At 43.4% G+C, this 17,613-nt stretch overlaps 2 protein-coding genes across 6 annotated transcripts in view; one reads left to right on the plus strand and one right to left on the minus strand.

Moving 5' to 3' along the window:
- ZMAT5 (zinc finger matrin-type 5) overlaps positions 1-9,638 on the minus strand; it is a 30,697-nt gene extending 21,059 nt beyond the window's left edge. For 2 of the 5 annotated variants that reach the window (XM_081285744.1, XM_081285747.1), the window contains exon 1: positions 9,544-9,638. The gene's annotated coding sequence lies outside the window, so the exon portion shown is untranslated. Of the gene's footprint in view, positions 1-8,464; positions 8,611-9,482 lie in introns of all 5 variants that reach the window. The other 3 variants (XM_081285746.1, XM_081285748.1, XM_081285745.1) reach the window with 3 other exon arrangements.
- A 296-nt stretch (positions 9,639-9,934) lies between these two features.
- UQCR10 (ubiquinol-cytochrome c reductase, complex III subunit X) lies at positions 9,935-12,635 on the plus strand. The gene is made up of 2 exons (XM_081285749.1): positions 9,935-10,127; positions 12,377-12,635. Exons 1-2 carry the CDS (start codon positions 9,978-9,980, stop codon positions 12,419-12,421), a joined length of 195 nt encoding a protein of 64 aa, XP_081141875.1. The 5' UTR covers positions 9,935-9,977; the 3' UTR covers positions 12,422-12,635.
- The last annotated feature ends 4,978 nt before the right edge of the window (positions 12,636-17,613 follow it).

The raw sequence follows: 17,613 nt of genomic DNA on the forward strand, positions 1-17,613 counted from the left end.
GGAACAGGGCCTGGCCTACTCCAGGGCCCCCTGCTGCTTGTGGAATGAAGGAGCAAGCAGCCTGCAAAAGTTAAGGACTCCCACTCTGCTCAATGCCAGTACTTCCCAGGCCCTCTTCTCAACCATCTGGGTATAAAGATGAAGAGCTCGCAGGAGAGACAAGGAAAGCCCCGAAGTTCTCTCACTGCCACCTAGCTTCATCTCACAGGACGTCTGTGTCCACCAGAGCCCTGGCCTGCTCCACTGTGCCGTTGCCCATGGAACCTGGTCTACTGACTTAATCCTCATTTGGCTATCTCCTGGCACCTGATTTCAGCCCTCTGGACTCAAAGAAATGATGACCTACTATTTGAGACACTGAGGGGAAGAATAGGGAAGAAAAGAGACTGGAGGTGAGGTGAGGGGAAATCACTTCAGATTTGTGTAATCCTCATCAAGTCCTCTGAGTAGACAGCGTGGGGTCCTTTGAAGATAAGGAAACAGCCTCAGAAATACTTATAATCTACTCACAGCCATGGGCAGGAGAGATACAAAATAATGGTAAAAAGTAGTGTCAATAACAATGATGCTTGTACCAGTACTAATGTCTTCTCTTGAATTCTGGGTTAGCAATGCTGAGAACCCCCCATTCCATCTCTTGGAGTCTTCACCACAATGTCGCAAAGGTACATGCTGGAGGCCCCACCGTCAAGGCACCCAGAGCCAACATTCATTCTTGGGTCTGGCGGACCCCAGAGCCCATTCTCTTCCTGCCCCACTATGAGGCTGCTGCAGGGCAGACATTTGTACTTCATCATTCTCTTGGTTCACTTCATTGTGTGCATCTCAGGGACAGAGCTGGCTTTGGCACAGGGCTAAAATAAGCCAACAGCTTGGCCTTGGCCAAGCGCTGGGATGCACACTGTAATTATCCTGGACTTGTGCTCACCACATGCTGTCCTCAAGCTCACCTGTCATTTCTTCTAATTATGGCACCACCAGAGTCCAGGTAAACAGTAAACCACAGCCAGAGGACAGCTTTATTGCACACCCACTAGGAGCACGGAAATGTCCTGGTGCCACGTATGTCTGCCGTCTGGAGTTTGATGGCAACAGAATTGCCCTGTGGGGGTGGCCCACCAACAGCCTGCTCGGGCCCCTGCTCCAACAGAAGTGCCAAGAAAATGCAGATGTCTTTCCTGACAGGAGCTCCTGCTGAGGGCCATTGCCAAGTAGGAATGATGCATCAAAATTTCCTTGCCAGCGTACCCCATGTTAAATGGACTTGCCTTGGAATTTTGCTGTGACATTGCATGTGTGTTTGAGAAAGGTGACCCTGCTCAAGGACCAGGGTGGATTCAGGATTAGGGTGTATCCTGCAGGTTTGAGGAAGTATCCCCGCTCCTTGGGTTTAGGGCGTTCCCGGTTTAAGACAATATGAGTTTTAGGGAAGTTGGAGGTTGAAGATTATTGCTGCTGGGAATAGGGCGTTCCTGCTGCCTGAGTTCCCGTGAGATTCAGAAAGTATTTGGAAAAAAGCCTTGTGGAGTAGGTGAATCGGGCGGCAGCAGAACTTGGATTTCCCCAGAACGTGTGTAGAGGCCAGTGTGAGTTCGGGAATAAAGAATTGCTGTTTGAATCTACAAGGTGTGTGGTGGCTCGTGATCTTGTGCCCAGCCAAGACATTGGCAAGCTCCCATATGTTAGGGGCATCCTTCAGATGTCCCAGTGTTTAACTGCAACTACACAGCTTTCTCATTCTGACCTTGTTTGGATGTTTGCTTCCTGCCCATTTTGGGGTGAGGTGCTTCATCTTATTCATAGCAGTCTAAGGTAGTGGGAGCCCCACCCACAGAAATTTCAAACTCAGCAGGTCTGGGATAGGGCCAGGATCTAAGCAGGCTGATTCCAAAATCCTCCGAGCAATGCTAGACTAGGGTGGCAGATGACAGACTGGAAAACAGAGAGGGTGACAGTCTCCTGAAGTCACGCAGACCACCCTGGTCTAGCCTTGGAAGTTATTTTTCCTTAAACACAGATAGTCCTCAACTTACAATGGTTCAGCTTTGGATTTTTGACTTTATAATGTAGTACGACGCTGGGCTCCAACGGTGCACCACAGCTCCCAGTCAGTGCTGCTGGCACAACAGGAAACGACCTGACTCTACACAATATACTGTGCTGCTAAGTTGGGAGGCTTGGTAAGTTAGCTGTATCAAATGTATTGGGGGGGGGGGTGTATGGTGCTGGGGATTGAACCCAGAGGCTCATGAATGCTTGGCAAGTGCTCTAACCTTGAGCCACACTCCCAGCACTTTAAATGCGTTTTTGATTTACCATATTTTCAATTTACAATGGATGTATCAGGAGGTAACCATAAGTCAAGCAGTATCAACCAACCCAGGTCTGAATTTCATCCCTGACACTGACTGTATAAATCTCAACAAACTAATCACCCTTTGCATCTCATCTGGAAGACAGGAGTAATAATGCTATTCTAAAAGATGACTATGAGCACTCAGTCATGAGTGCTGGGTGCTGAGCACAGTTTCTGGCACACAAATAGTGCTCACTGTGCATTTGTGGAGATGGCAGCCAGGCTCCATGGCCCCCAGGGATCCTCCTTCCTGATTTTTCCACTTTGTATGATCCCTCAAGAGCTGCATCAGAGGTTAGTCTGTGTGAGCTAGAGAAGAGAGGTGATGGTACGCCATTTCCATGGGCAGGTTATAAAACACACTGCAGCTTCCTTCTCAGTCTTTCTCTGATCACTTTTATCTAGAGGACGTAAGCTGCCACATGGTAAGCAGCCCTATGGTGAGGCCCATGTGGAGAGAACTGAGACCCCTGCCAACAGCTGAGTGTTATAGTTCAGATATGAGGTGTCCCCCAAAAGCTCATGTGTTAGTGCAAAAAGTTCAGAGGTAAAATGACTGGCTTATGAAAGCCTTAATCTCATCACTGTCACTGTGCTAATCCACTTAAGTGGATTAACTGAGTAATAACTGTAGGCAGTAGGGTGTAGCTGGAGGAGGTAGATGACTGGGGGTGTGCATTTGGGACTCATATTTTGTTGTTGTTGAGTGGAGCTCGCTCTCTGCTTCCTGACTCTCATGTCCCGAGCTGCTTTCCTCCTTCACATTCTCCCACCATGCTGCTGTTCTGCCTCATCTTGGGCCCAGAGCAATGGAGCTGGTTGTCTACAGACTGAGACTGCTAAAGCTATGCGCCCCAAACTTTTCCTCCTCTAAAATTCTTCATATCATGTCTTTTGGTCACAGCAATAAAAAGGCTGAGTATAATAGTGAGAAAGCTTGAAGACCCTCCCAAATTCCTGATCCTGAGAAACAGCAGGAAATAATAAATGTTTGTTGTTTTAAGTCATTAAGTTTTGGGGTAATTTGTTATGTGGCAGGAGATAACCAATACAGTGGTATAAATGAATGAAAAAATTAAGATCTGTGGCAGCTACAGGAACAAAGAGCTCCATATCCCAAAATACCCCTAAGTCAAGTCAAAGGAGGCCCCTGTTCCCACTCCCACATGCACAACCCCAAGGTTCCATAGGTCCCTTTTCATTCATTCATTGACCAGCCAAACATTTGCTCAGCACTTTATCTCTGCCAGAAAATGGTTCACATCTCACCACAGAGGCCTTGCTCTCACAAAAATGTAGACTGACTATGTGCTGGGGGTAGCAGATATATCCCTGATACCCGTAGTAGGCTCACTTGGTACCACTTTGTGCCCAGTAGTACCAAGTAAGCACCTGTATCCAGTTCCTCTAAGACACTGCAACTTCCTTCTCAGATCACTTCATCTAGGGGACATCAGCTGCCACATGGTAAGCAGCCCTATGGTGAGGCCCATGTGGAGAGGAATGGTCAGAAACAATCACAAAATTCTTGGGTACAGATTGAGTATCCCAAATATAAAAACCTGAAATCCAAAATGCTCCAAAATTCAAAACTTGGAGAACTGACATGATGCTCAAAAAGTTTCATATTTCAGGTTTTCAGATTAGGGATGCTCAACTGTTAAAGTTTATGCAAATAATCCAAAATCTGAAAGATTCTGAAATATGAAATGCTTCTGGCCTCAAGTATTTTGGATAAGGGATACTCAATCTGTACCCCAATGATCAGAACAAATGTAATTTATCCTAAAACAGAAACCTAATGTACAGCAATAGGAAGAGAAGTTATCCACTGCTCACTAAATGCTAGGCACTTAGCCACTGCTCAGTCTTGCATGAGGTGGGGACAAGGGTTTAATGATGATGTACACAAAGCCTGAGATGTCAATTCTGTTATTATTCTCATCTTACCCTGAAAAAAAAAATTGTGGCCATAGAAAGCTCACATTTGGCAAGGATCAAGAGTAGGGTATGGTGGGCTGGGATTGTGGCTCAGTGGTAGAACGCTCACCTAGGATGGGTGGGACCTGGGTTCGATCCTCAGTACCACATAAAAATAAAGGCATTGTGTTGTGTCCATCTATATATACCTAAAAAATAAATATTAAAAAAAAAGAGTAGGGTATGGGCCAATCGGTTCAATGATACCCCATACAGCTATTAAAAAGGCAAAAGCCAGGCACAGTGGCACATGCCAACAATCCCAATGACTTGAGTGTGAGGCAGGATAACAGGAAATTTGAGGCCAACCTGGTCAACTTAAAGAGACCCTGTCTCAGAATAAAAAATAAAAAGGGCTGGGGATATAGTTCAGTGATACAGCACCCTAAGTTCAATCTCTAGTACTTAAAAAAAAAATCAAGTCAAAGGAAATATTTCTTCATTTAAACAATTGTTCATTCTATATTGTTAAATGAAAGCAATAAATAAATAAAATGGCTCATTATCACATAAGTATGTACAATGATACTACTGTTTTAAGGAGAAAGACTCCTCTTCCCATATATACAAAGACTAGAACAGACACAATATTTACTGGGCTTATGTCTGGGTAATAGGATTACATGTGGATCTTTTTCTTTTTTCATTTTGTGTTTTTCCATTTTTCTAAGCAGTTTCTACATTTAGTTGTATTGTTTTAAAATCGGAAATCCCTTAAAAAATGTGGATGCTGGGGATGTGGCTCAGTGGGAGAGCTCTTGCCTAATATGTATGAAGCCCTGGCTTTGATCCCCAGCAACACACACACACACACACACACACACACACACACACACACACACGAAATCTACAAGGCAAGAATAAATCCTATTCCTTCTCCCTCCCTCAGGAGACTGCCAGGGATGGTTCCAGGGACCTGATTTGCCTGAATAAATCAGTTAGGTCTGGTGGTTGAAAGGGACAGAATAGACAGTTCCCTTGGCTTCTGGCTGAAAACTGACAGGGTAAGCCCTGATATTCCAACTCAACCTGGCCTAGCATGCCCCAAGGCCCAGTGAAAAGTTGGCTGAGCCCAAATCTGGGCTCCAGGGACTACAGGCTGAAGACAAGAGTTTCTCATTAAACAGTTACAGGTCCCAGGAGCTCAGTTTCCAAATAGAAAAGATAAAAATAGTCTGGAAGAGACTTCTAAAAGAGATACATGGACTTAGAATTGCCTTGTATCCTCCTTCTTCTGCTCCCAGTCTGGGCTTCAAATACCATCTGACCCTCTGTTACCACTGTTCCTGCTGTCCAAGTCAAATCCCACCCCTTCACATCTGGACCAGCTTCCTCAGTTTACCCACCTGGGTTGCATCAGATCAACTCTCTTAAATCACCCCTGCTCAAAATTTTCCATGTCTCCCAGGGGGGAACCATTTTAAAAATGAAGTCTTCAGGGATGGGCATGTAGCTCATCAGTAGAGTGCTTCCTAGCATGCATGAGGCCCTGGGCTCAATCCCCACCACATTTCTCCTGGGTAAGGGTCAAGCCCTCAGAAATCCTGAATTAACAAATCTGGAAGGGGACTCAGAAACGTGCATTTTAACTAGTAAGTCCAGTACCCCTAGTAAGGATCTTCTAAGAAAGAAAACCCTGTAGAAAGAATCTCCCCTTGACTCCCAAAGGCAGTCTATGGTGGGGAGTCATTCCCAGTAAACATCTCCAGCCCTGGATTTGTGTCCCAGCAGACAGAAATCAGTCTGATTACAAATGAACTCAGCTCACTGAAATGGTAATCTCAATTAGATGCAAAGCACAATTTACAGAGTAAGAAATTATTTTCTACTGGATAAGTGTCTTGTCATATACTCCAGAAAAGTTCTGAATTGAAAACAGAGGTGGAAGAGTAAATCAAGTTCACTGTACTAAGGTTCCTGAACTAAGTCTAGTAAAAATCAGCATGTAATTGGTATTTAGGTGGTGTATGACTGTAATTCCAATGACTTGGGAGACTGAGGCAGGAGGATTCCAAGTTCAAGGCTAGCTTCAGCAACTTACTAAGCCCTAAGAAACCTAGTGAGACTGTGTCTCAAATTTTAAAAAGGAGGGCGGATGTGAGGATGTGGCTCAGTAGTTAAGCACCCCTAGGTTCAATCCCCAGGACCAAAAGTATCTGTAACATTGCTTGGCATGGTGGTGAACACCTGAAATTTCAGTAACTCAGGAGGCTGAGAAAGGAGAATCACAAGTTCAAGGTCAGCCTCAGCAACTTAGCAAGACTCTGTTTCAAAAAATAAAAAGGGCTGAAGATGTGGGGATGTAGCTCAGTGGTAAAGCACCCCAGGTTCGATCTCCTAATACAAAAAAAAAAAAAAAAAAGTATCAGTAATATTGAAAAGAATTTGACATTAAATATTTAACAGATAAGCATTGTGATTCTGATTTAAGGTATAAAAGTTAAAATGTACAGTTAAGTAATTGATATAATATATGTCAATAATTGATATTAGACTTGTGATTTTAGTTTGAGAGGTTAGCAATAATTGGAACACTGGCTGTCTATTAGAATCACCCAGGATGCTACAAAGGTTAGTTAAGGAAGCCCCCATATTCTGAATTCATGTCAGACAAAGAGCCTATATTTTTTAGACAGACAAAAGCCACTGACAAGAAAATTTTACTAAGTCTGTAAAAAGTATTAAATTGTTTACAAGAACTTGAAATTCAGTATGTTTATAAGTTTAATTAATCAGATTTTCTAGTAACCAAGTATCCTTGGGGATATTGAGCTTGTTAGGTTATACATCTAAGTACTTAAAAAGAAAATCAAATATATTAAATTTATAAATGGAGTTAAAATGTTTAAGGAAATGTAATTAAGCTGCAAATAGGGCTGAGTATTTAAAGGAATTTAGTTTGTTAAACTTGAGATCAAACATCAAAGGAAAAGTGAAGGCCATTTTTCTTACTTTTCTAGATTTATGTACAGAATAATAATTCCTAAGTTGAAAGTGAAGGCTTAAAGATAATTAGGTTTTTAAAAACTGTTATTCTGGCCAGGTGCAGTGGCACATGCCTGTAACCCAAGCAGCTCTGGAGGCTGAGACAGGAGAATCATGGGTTCAAAGCCAGCCTCAGCAACGGTGAGGCGCTAAGCAATTCGGTGAGACCCTGTCTCTAAATAAAATACAAAATAGGGTTGGGGATGTGGCTCAGTGGTTGAGTGCCCCTGAGTTGAATCCCCAGTACCAAAAAAACAAACCTGTTATTCTGCCGGGCCTGGTGGTGCATGCCTGTGATCCCAGTGACTAGGGAGGCTGAGACAGGAAGATTGCAAGTTCAAGGCCAGCCTCAGAAACTCAGCAAGGCCTTATCTCAAAATAAAAAATAAAAAGGGCTGAGAACGTAGCTCAGTGGTGAAAGTGCACCTGGATTAAATCTCCAGTATCAAAAAATAAATAAATAAAAATTGTTATTCCAAAATGAGAATTTCAGTTTAAAAGATAAAAAAAAATTAAAAAAAGGAGAATAAGCCATATCTTTCACTCCCTGTGTTCTTCCCTATTCATCCCACCTAAAATAATTGCCTCTGAACTGTCCATCAGCCAGGTTTGTTTGTTGCAGGTGATGAGCAAGAAGTAAGTAATCTTTTCCTTCAGGCTCACTATTTTCTGCCCCAAGGAGTTACCAGGATGCATTGCAAATAGTAAATAACACTTTAATGATAATTCATCCCAGATGTAGAGCATTTCACACTTCACCTAACCAGGGATTACAGTTACTTCCCCGACTCAATCGGGATTGAGTCCAGAGGCACTATACCACCATCACTGAGATACATTCCCAGCCCTTTTCAGTTTCGATTTTGAGACAGGGTTTTGCTAATTTGCCCAGGCTGTCCTACAACTTGTGATCTTCTTGCCTCAGCCTCCAGAGTAACTGGGAATATAGGCATGGGCCAATTAACTGTTGCTCTTTACAGATGAATTAAATAGGGCCAGAAGTCCAGACCTGATTAAGGTCACAAGTAAGAGCCAGGGCCAGGCTTGAAGTCTGGTCCATGGTTTTGAATGCCCCTCCATCCTGATGACTCCTATCTCAGGCTCGTATGTCTCTAAACTTCAGAGAGAGAGATCTCCACTCACCTGTGACATCTCCACTTCCAATATAAACGGAATGTGGTTAAAGCAGAACTTAAGATCATTCCCATTGATTTTTAAGTCATTTTGTGGTCAAAATTCCATTTCTCTTTCCTGCACACATCTGCCAGTTGTTCTGTCTGCCCTATTCCCTAAAGTAATAAAAAATCGGATGGTTTCTCTAATCCACAACCTAATCTAAATCATCATCTTCCTTCAACTGATCCCCAGCAATAATTTCCCCTCTTCATTCATTCTCCCTAGAGCATCCAGAACGATGACATTAAAATATAAATTAAATCTTGCAGTATTCTTGTTTAAAACCCTTCAATGGTTTATTAATGCAAGTAAGAAAAAAATAAGACTTCGTACCATGGGTTGCAAGGCTAAACTGAGCTGATTCCAGCCTACCTCTTCATAGTCTATCCTATTTTCTTTAAAACACCCCAGGACTGCAGTCACCCCAGGGCCTTTGCACCAACATTTTCCCCGTTTGACCCTCTACTATAATCATTCAGGACTCTTGTCAACTGTCACCCTCGAGGCAGCCACCCAGGCAAAACTCCCACCACCACTACTACCTTAAACATCCATTCTCTTGTTTTTCAAAGCATTATTTTGTTAACTGTCCCCTCCCCATCTGCCTATACAAAGTAGATTGAGCGCCCCTAGCTCAGGGCCTTCTTCACGGAGGAAAACGTTTGAGAAATACACTTTACCCCCAAATCCCTGTTCTTTCTACTCCAAAGAAGCTCTTTCTAGTCCCAGGTCGCCTGCATTCTTGGATTCGAAGCCCAGAAGTGAGAAGAGAAAGCGCATTCGAGTCCTTCCTTCCCCTGGGGCCATGCTGAACAGCTCGGCCCCAAGACCCTAAGTAGACTTTTGCCAGCTCTAGGCCTGCACTTGGGGCAGGCAGTGGCGGAGAGACAGATGGGGTCCCGGAAGCTCAGTTCCCTTAGACTTTTTACCCCTCCCCATGCCAGGAAATGGCGGGACGCCCAGATTTAAATGCAAGAGCACGAGCCTTCTAGCTGGGGAAAGAGACTAACTAGATCTCGCCCCTCACGTCCAGCCAAAGAAGGTACCTCGCTCCGCGGGGCTGGACGGCTGCGGGCTCCTCCTCCAATGCCCTCGAGTCGCGCACTGCTTGATGGTATTCGTAGTCCTTCCTTGGGCCCAGACTTCCCAGAAAGCTTCGGGAAGTCAAGCCGAGACAGAGTGAGAGGAGGTGGGGAACACGAGGGCTTCTGGGAGTTGTAGTTTAAAATATTCAAGCATCAAGGAAGGACTGGGAAAAAAACTGAGTAATAAATATTATCAAATTTAGGCTATAAGGATCTGAATTTCATGAGATATTTTTTCTTCTGTGCATGTTGTTAGTTACCTCCAGGGTTAAAAACGACGAGCATGTCTATTCATAGGAACCACAAATCCCAGAAAGCGTTGCATGTGGAGGCCTTTGGAGAGCGAGGTCGGCCTCGGCGCAGGCGCGGTGGCTCGAGTTCGGCTGTGCGGAAACATGGCGGCCTCGGCGCTTACCGCGAAGTTGTATTCCCTGCTGTTCCGCAGGACTTCCACTTTCGCCCTCACCATCGCGGTGGGCGCTGTGTTCTTCGAGCGCGCCTTCGATCAAGGCGCGGACGCGATCTACGAGCACATCAACGAGGGGGTGAGGGTTTGAGCCATGCTGACCTTGGGTCCGCTGAGGGGTGACGGTGGGAGTGGAGTTGGGACGGGGCTCAGTCTGTCTTCACCTGGAGAAGGGCAAACCATAGGCGTCTTTTGCCGAGAGACTGATATCCCCCCGCCCGGTTTGGTGTGAATCCTAAAACGATGAATGAAATCCATAGACCCCATTTTGCAGGGGTTCAAGTATTGATAATGTCCCACCTCACGTGCCTACACGTCCGTTTGCATGAAACTAAAACCAGATTAGAGCGAAGGATTTACTAGGACCCCACCGCCAGTAAGTCATTTGCAGTTCCGAGCTGGAACCCGGACCCTTGTCTCCTGAAAGTGTCGACAGCAGATTGAAACAATCGTGAAAAGGACATCTTAGACACTGTGGTTGACCTTTAAAGGATTGCTCTTTCAGTTCCCAAGGTGTTCCACGCCGGCAACGTGGTATTTATGACTAAAAGTAGGGCCTAGCTGGGGAGCAATATTGGCCATATTATATTCTTAAATTGTGTGCATATACGAAAACATAATAACAAATCCCACCATTATGTACAACTATAGTGCACTGATTTAAAAAAATGTGGAGAAAGAAAAAAAAAGAGTGGAGGCTAGGAAAAATGAAAGAGCCTATCTGGGAGTACTGGGCCTTGTCACTTGATAACGGTACTATTAAGTTACTTAACTTCTCTGAGCTTTAGTTTAATCTAAAATAGAGATCATAATAGTAACTACCTCAGGGAATATAGATCTAATGTCAGTGCCTGATAGGTGGTACCAATGGAAAAACAGCATTCATTACTTTCTTAGAAAGTAAGGAAACAAGAAGGCAACCGCAATACCTTTTTAGATTTGCTGTGTACCAGGCGCTGTGCTAGGTTCTGTGCATGTTTTATATCTTCAAATTGTGACTGTACTTGAAAAGGCCTGGTGCAGATAGTCCTGTTCACCATTTCCCTGTGTTTTTAATTTGAGGCTGTATGCGTCTACAGTCTAGGAAGGCTCTGTCCACCAATGCCAAACTGCCCAAGGCCAGGACAACTTCCTGCCCACATGAAAGTGTTGCTGCTGCCCCATCATTAAAAAAAAAAAAAAAAAAAAGACTAATTTATTTCAATTATGGTTGGACACAATACTTTTATTTTATTTTTATGTGGTGCTGAGGATCAAACCCAGTGACTGGCACATGCTAGGCAAGTGTTCTATTGTAAGCATTTCCATAGGTCATCCCCACTGATCTGGAAAGGCATCTAAGTATGCTGTCATAACCCACCTTTTTTTTTTCTTCTTCTTCTTTTTTTCTTTTTTAAGAGAGGGATTTTTTTTTAATATTTATTTTTTAGTTTTTGGCAGACACAACATCTTTGTTTGTATGTGGTGCTGAGGATCGAACCCGGGCTGCACGCATGCCAGGCAAGTGTGCTACCGCTTGAGCCACATCCCCAGCCCAACCCACCTATTTTCCTGTGCTTTTAAGAATAATCTCGGGGCTGGGGATGTGGCTCAAGTAGCGTGCTTGCCTGGCTTTGTGCGGCCTGGGTTCGATCCTCAGCACCACATACAAACAAAGATGTTGTGTCTGCCAAAAACTAAAAAATAAATATTAAAAATTCTTCCTCTCCCTCTCAAAAAGAAAAAAAAAAGAATGATAATCTCAGTCAGTTTAGGTTGAGTAAACAAAACTCAATGTAAAACATTTGGGAACTGTGCACGTAGGACAGTAGTACCTGGGAGTCAAAGAATGGAGACATCTTTTAGGCCTTTTTTTTTTTTTTAAACCACAGATTGAACCCACAGCATTTAAACCCACTGAGCCACATGCCGAACCTTTTTTTATTTTTTATTTTGAGATAGGGTCTCACTAAGTTGCTGAGGCTGGCTTTGAACTTGCAATCATCCTGCTTTAGCCTCCTGAGCCATTGGGATTACAGGCACGTGCCACCACACCTGGCTTGCAAGCTGTTTCTTAATAATTGTGTTCTTCGGAGCCATTCTCTTAATATGTGTTTCCATTCCCTGTAAAAGTAGGATTGTCCATTCCAGCTTCAAAGTATTTTATAAATATTTAGAATTGTGTGTCAAACCTAGTGTTGCTGCCATTCTGCCCACCACAGCTGCACATTTTTAATCAGACCATGAAACTGGTTTCTCTCAAGTTTGTTTTAGTTGCTTAGTTTGTGGAGTAGTTGTAAAATGTGAGAGCACAGGTTACAGTTTATGGTTCTTGTCTTTTAAATGCAGAAACTGTGGAAACATATCAAGCACAAGTACGAGAACAAAGAGTAGTTTCTCACCTCCAAGGAAGTGAAAGGACCAGATCCACCCACCAGCTGTTTGCCCAGAACTGGGGCCTCAGCCTGAAGATGATTTCAAGTATTCTTCAGGGACCGCTGGTAGCTGTTGGCAAGAAATGGCTCCACCTAACAAAAAGACTCTTTAACTTCTGCCGGGCTTGAAGTGTGTTTAGAGTCATCCGCAAATAAATGTAAATTATCTTTGAGACTTGCTTCTGCACTGGGTGCTTTGTTTACCTGATCTTTACTTGTCAGTTAAAGCCCTCTGCAAATACCTAAAGGACAGACTCCACCACGTACTCCTCCATGTGGAGTTTTCCATTAACTTCCAAAGAATTCTGGTTTTCAGAACAGCCTGAGTTGGCGATATTACCTTCAACATTGGGTCTCAAAACTGTTAGTTACATTCTTAAGTCTCACAGAGGTGACCTTACTCTCTTGGCCATAGGAAGCACTATGGCCTCTGGGGGAATAGAGATTGGCCTTGGGGCCTTTAGCCAAACCTGCCTCAGTCTTTAATCTGCCTTCTGCCTTTTGCTGAATTTCTTGGTAAGCTCCTGGGGCAGGGCCTCCTGTCAAAGTTCCACTGAGGAGTTCAATTTATTAGAATGCTTAGTTGGGTTTGAATTCCACTCCAGCAGTTCTAGCTGTGTGGACCAGTGGCATGCACTTGACCTTGCTGAACTTATCTTTAAAATTGAGATAATACAAATACCTATTGCATGTGGGTTTTGTGAGTTTTAAAGTACTTTAGTGCAGCTGGGGAAGTTATAGATGCTGGTAGTTGGAGGAAACTGCTGGCAGAGACAAGGTTGCTAAGGACTAGAAAAACCTGAGCATTCTGCTTGAAACCTGGAGCAATAGGGATGTAAGGAAGGGGAATTCAAGGAACATCATCTGGTCATTAATTCAAAAGTTTGGGTAGCCACTGTGCTAGCAGGAGGTTTGGGGAAAGTAGCACTGTGGGGCTTGAATTCCCACAGGACGAGGTAGTATAAATGCCATCCTACATGATTACAGACTGGGGCAAAGGTTGGGGAACAGTGCATTGTAACTGAGCCGAGACCTGGAGGTGATAAGGCTGAGTCACTTAAGTGGGTATTGGAGGCAAAACAGGAAGTAGCAGGTTTGAAGGCACCATATTGAGGAATGGATTTACTTAAGCCTGGGAGGCTGAAGGTGATTGGAAGTGATCATTCAGGACTTGATGTGTCAGTGAAGATTCTGGATTTTGCAAAAATTAAACTGAAAATGGCTTAAGCAAGGGAGCAATAAGTTCTGTTTTATTAAAAACCTCACTCTGGTAGGGCGGGATGATTACATTGGAAGCAGGTGGGAGAGAAGCGTCTACCTAGGAGGCCAATGCCCTGCTGTTAGTTAAAGCTCATGGCTATAAAGAGACCTTGAAAACTGAGCACTCTGGTTTGGGGTGGCAGTGGAGAACACTGGAAAGTGTAGAACTCCCTGTTTTTATATCTGGGAAACTGCTTGGCCTGGAAAGGAAAATGACTGACCTGGTAAGTGTCTATCACCCTGAATCTGGAATGATTTAACCAGACAGAGCTAGATCATCCAGAATCTTATCTGATGGAAGAACATTCAAATCTCCACCCATACAGAGGTAGAAGAGATTCTAGAAATATTTGTTCTACCTAAGGCATATTTTCATGAGGTATAGGCCTAGAGAAATTGTCCTGCCAGAGATGGTACAGCTCTGGGTTCAAATCAAGACCTGAAATAGAACCTTGTCTAAGATTTCATTTCTTTATTTTCTGCAGCACAGGGGGTAAAACCCAGGGCCTCACACATGCTAGGCAAATGTTCCACCATTGAACTAATATCCCCAGCTCTAGTCTGACTTTTAAGAATGATTTCAGTACCAGCACTGTGGTGCAGGCCTGTAATCCCAGCAACTTTTGAGGCTGAGGCAGAAGAATTACAAGTTTGAGGTCAGCCTCAGCAACTTAAGAAAACCCTATCTCAAAATTTAAAAAGAAGTCTGGGGAGTAGCTCTATGGTAAGAGTGTTCCTTGGTTCAATCCCCCGTACCAAGAAAAATAAAAAGTGATTTTGGCATCATGTAGAGTATAATTCTGGACGTGGAAGATTGCTACTTTGCCCAAAGTGTCTGGTAGTGTGCTGGTGAAAAACAAAGCAATGAACATGTTTGAAGAGTTATTCTGCTGAGAGCCATAGCCAAGTAGGAATGACGCATGGCATTTTGGGTTGAAAGGTGACTCTGCTCAGGGATTAGGGTGGCTCTGGGTTTAGGGGGGATCCTGCTGGGAATAGGGCGGCTCCAGGATTAGGGCGGATCCTGCTGCCTCAGACACCTGCTCCTTTGGAGTTCCCCTTGAGTTCTTGCGGGGTTCTGAGAGAATTGGCTGGGGGGGAGTGTTCTCGGGAAGTGTGGGTAGAGTGTCGGTGAGAGTTCGGGAATAAAGAGTTGCTGTTTGAATCTACAAGGCTTTGTGGTGGCTCGGTTATTTTGTGCCCAGCCAGACTGTGGCATTATTCTGTTATTCTACAGTAGGTAATGATGAGCTTTCAAGTGGGGCACATTCCCAGACTCAGCCCAACCAGCAAGTATATCCATAATATGCCCCATTATTTGTCACCAGCATTTCTAGGCTACTGTAGTGTGTGTGCTCTTTCAATAAGAGATGAACACTAAAATTATAATTAACCCTGTTTTATGTATTGTCCTAGAAGAACCATGTCCTGCCAAAATTCAGGTCTAGCTAGAAACTTAAAACGTGACCTTTTTGGAAATAGGGTTTTTGCAGATGTAATAAGTTAAGATGAGGTCATACCATTGGGATAGGCTTTCAATCCAATGACTGGTGTCCTTATATGAAAGCCACGGATGCCACAGGTATGGTAATGCATGCCTGTAATCCCAGTGACTCAGGAGGCTGAGGCAGGAGAATCACAAGTTTGAGGTCAGCCTTGGCAACCCAAGAAGACCCTGTCTCAAAATAAAAAATTAAAAGGGCTGGGGCTATAATTCAGTGGTAAAACACCCCTGGGTTTAATCCCCAGTGCCAAAAGAAGAAATAAAACAAAAAAGAAGGAAAAAAATCACCTAAAGATACATCTAAATATGGAGATAGAGAAGGAATTACGCCACCTTTGGCCAAAGATTGTCAGCAAACACTGTGAGCAGGGAAAATGGCAAAGGAAGATTCTTGTCCTAAGACGTTGGAGGGAACATGGCCCTACTGACACCTTGATTTTAGACTTCTAGCCTCCAGAACTGTGAAATAATAAATTTCTGTTGTTTTCAGTCACCTAGTTTGTGATAATCCATTACAGTAGCCCTAGGAAACCAGTACATCTATCAAATTGTTCAAACTAAAAAATAGTATAGTTGCGTTTGGTGGCCCAAGCCTATAATTCCAGTGACTTGGGAGTCTGAGGCAGGAAGATCACAAGTTTGAGACTAGCCTTAGCAGCTTAGTGAGGACCCAAAGCAACTTAATAAGACCCTATCTCAAAAAAAATTAAAGGTGTTGGGTATGTGGCTCAGCAGTAGAGCACCCCTGGGGCAATCACTGATGCCAAAAATAAAAATTCTATCTAACTTTATTGAGAACACGAGTAAATAGCACTTATGTACCACTAGCAGGAGTGTATGACAAGTACCATCTTGCTGGAGGGTATTTTATTCATACATATTAATCTTTTTTCTTCCTTTTTTTCCTTCCTTTTATCAGGGATTAAACCACTGAGCCACATCCCCAGCACCACCCTTTTCTATTTTAATATTTTATTTAGAGACAGGGCCTCACTAAGTTGCTGAGGCTGCCCTTGAACTCTTTTTTTTTTTTTTTTAAGAGAGAGAGAATTTTTAATATTTTATTTATTTATTTATTAGTTTTTGGCAGACACAACATCTTTGTTGGTATGTGGTGCTGAGGATCGAACCCGGGCTGCACACATGCCAGGCGAGCGAACTACCGCTTGAGCCACATCCCCAGCCCTGCCCTTGAACTCTTGATCCTCCTGCCTCCCAAGCTGCTAGGATTACAGGAGTTCACCACCCGGCTCAACCATACATATTAAATTTTTTTTTTATGTGGTGCTGAGAATCGAACCCAGTGCCTCACATGCTAGTGCTCTACCACTGAGCTGCAACCACAGCCCCCGTACATATTAACCTTAATATACATACCTTTAACCCTAAAATTCCACTTCTGGCAAATTTCCCCCAACACACACAAAGTGCATATCCCCAGCTGTTCATCGTAGTGTTGAGGGAAAATGCTATATCATTATTCCAAATAACAGCCATTTAAAACATGGGAGAAAAAGTCAACAAATATAGTAAAGTACCAACTATCTTATTCCCTTCCAGCTACTATAACAAAATACCATATGCTGGGTTGCTTATAAACAACAGAAATTTATTTCTTATAGTTCCGGAGGCTGGAAGTTCAAGATCAAGGCACTAGCAGATTCAATGCCTGAGAATGGCCAAAGTCTTATTGCATCTTCTCATTGTGTCTATATGGTGGAAGGGACAAGACAGCTCCCCAGGGCTTGTAGGAGCACTAATCATATTCAGGAGGGCTCTGCCCTCTTGATCTAATCATTTTCCAAGGGCCCCACCTCCTGATTGTACCACATTGTGGATTAGGTTTCAATATATGAATTTGGGGGATTCAGATTATAGCGTCAACCTAACTAACCAAAGAAACAGTCTTCCATATCAGGAAGAAAAACACGTTTAGGGCTGAGGGTGAGCTGGATATTAGAATGCTTGTATAGCATTCATGAAGCCTTGGGTTTGATCCCCAGGACTGTAAAAAGAAGAGAAAGCATGATTAACTCAATAGAAACTAGACCAAATGAATAAAGAAATGAATAGATAGTCAGTCAAGACAGGAACTACAAATGACCACAAACATGAAAAGATGCCCAGTTTTACTAAACACACACACACACACAAAAAAAAAAAAATGAAATACTATATTTTTATTGGTGCAGGCCTGTAATTACAGCTACTCAGGAGGCCAAGGCAGGAGGATCACAGGTTCAAGGCTGGCCTGAGCAACATAGCAAGATCCTGTCTCAAAATTAAATTTTTTATAAAAAGGGCTGGGGATGGAACTCTGTGATAGCATGCATGAGGCCCTGTACAGCCAAAAATAAAGCACATTTTTTTGCCCATCAGATTGACAA

Source organism: Spermophilus citellus (assembly GCF_964194105.1).
Source record: "Spermophilus citellus genome assembly, chromosome: 3".
Taxonomy (NCBI): domain Eukaryota; kingdom Metazoa; phylum Chordata; class Mammalia; order Rodentia; family Sciuridae; genus Spermophilus; species Spermophilus citellus.

Excerpts from the sequence above, each read along its gene's own strand:
- UQCR10 (XM_081285749.1), top strand. The coding sequence starts at position 9,978 with ATGGCGGCCTCGGCGCTTACCGCGAAGTTGTATTCCCTGCTGTTCCGC. Across the intron at positions 10,128-12,376 it reads ACGAGCACATCAACGAGGGG|AAACTGTGGAAACATATCAA; the intron begins GTGAGGGTTTGA and ends TTTTAAATGCAG.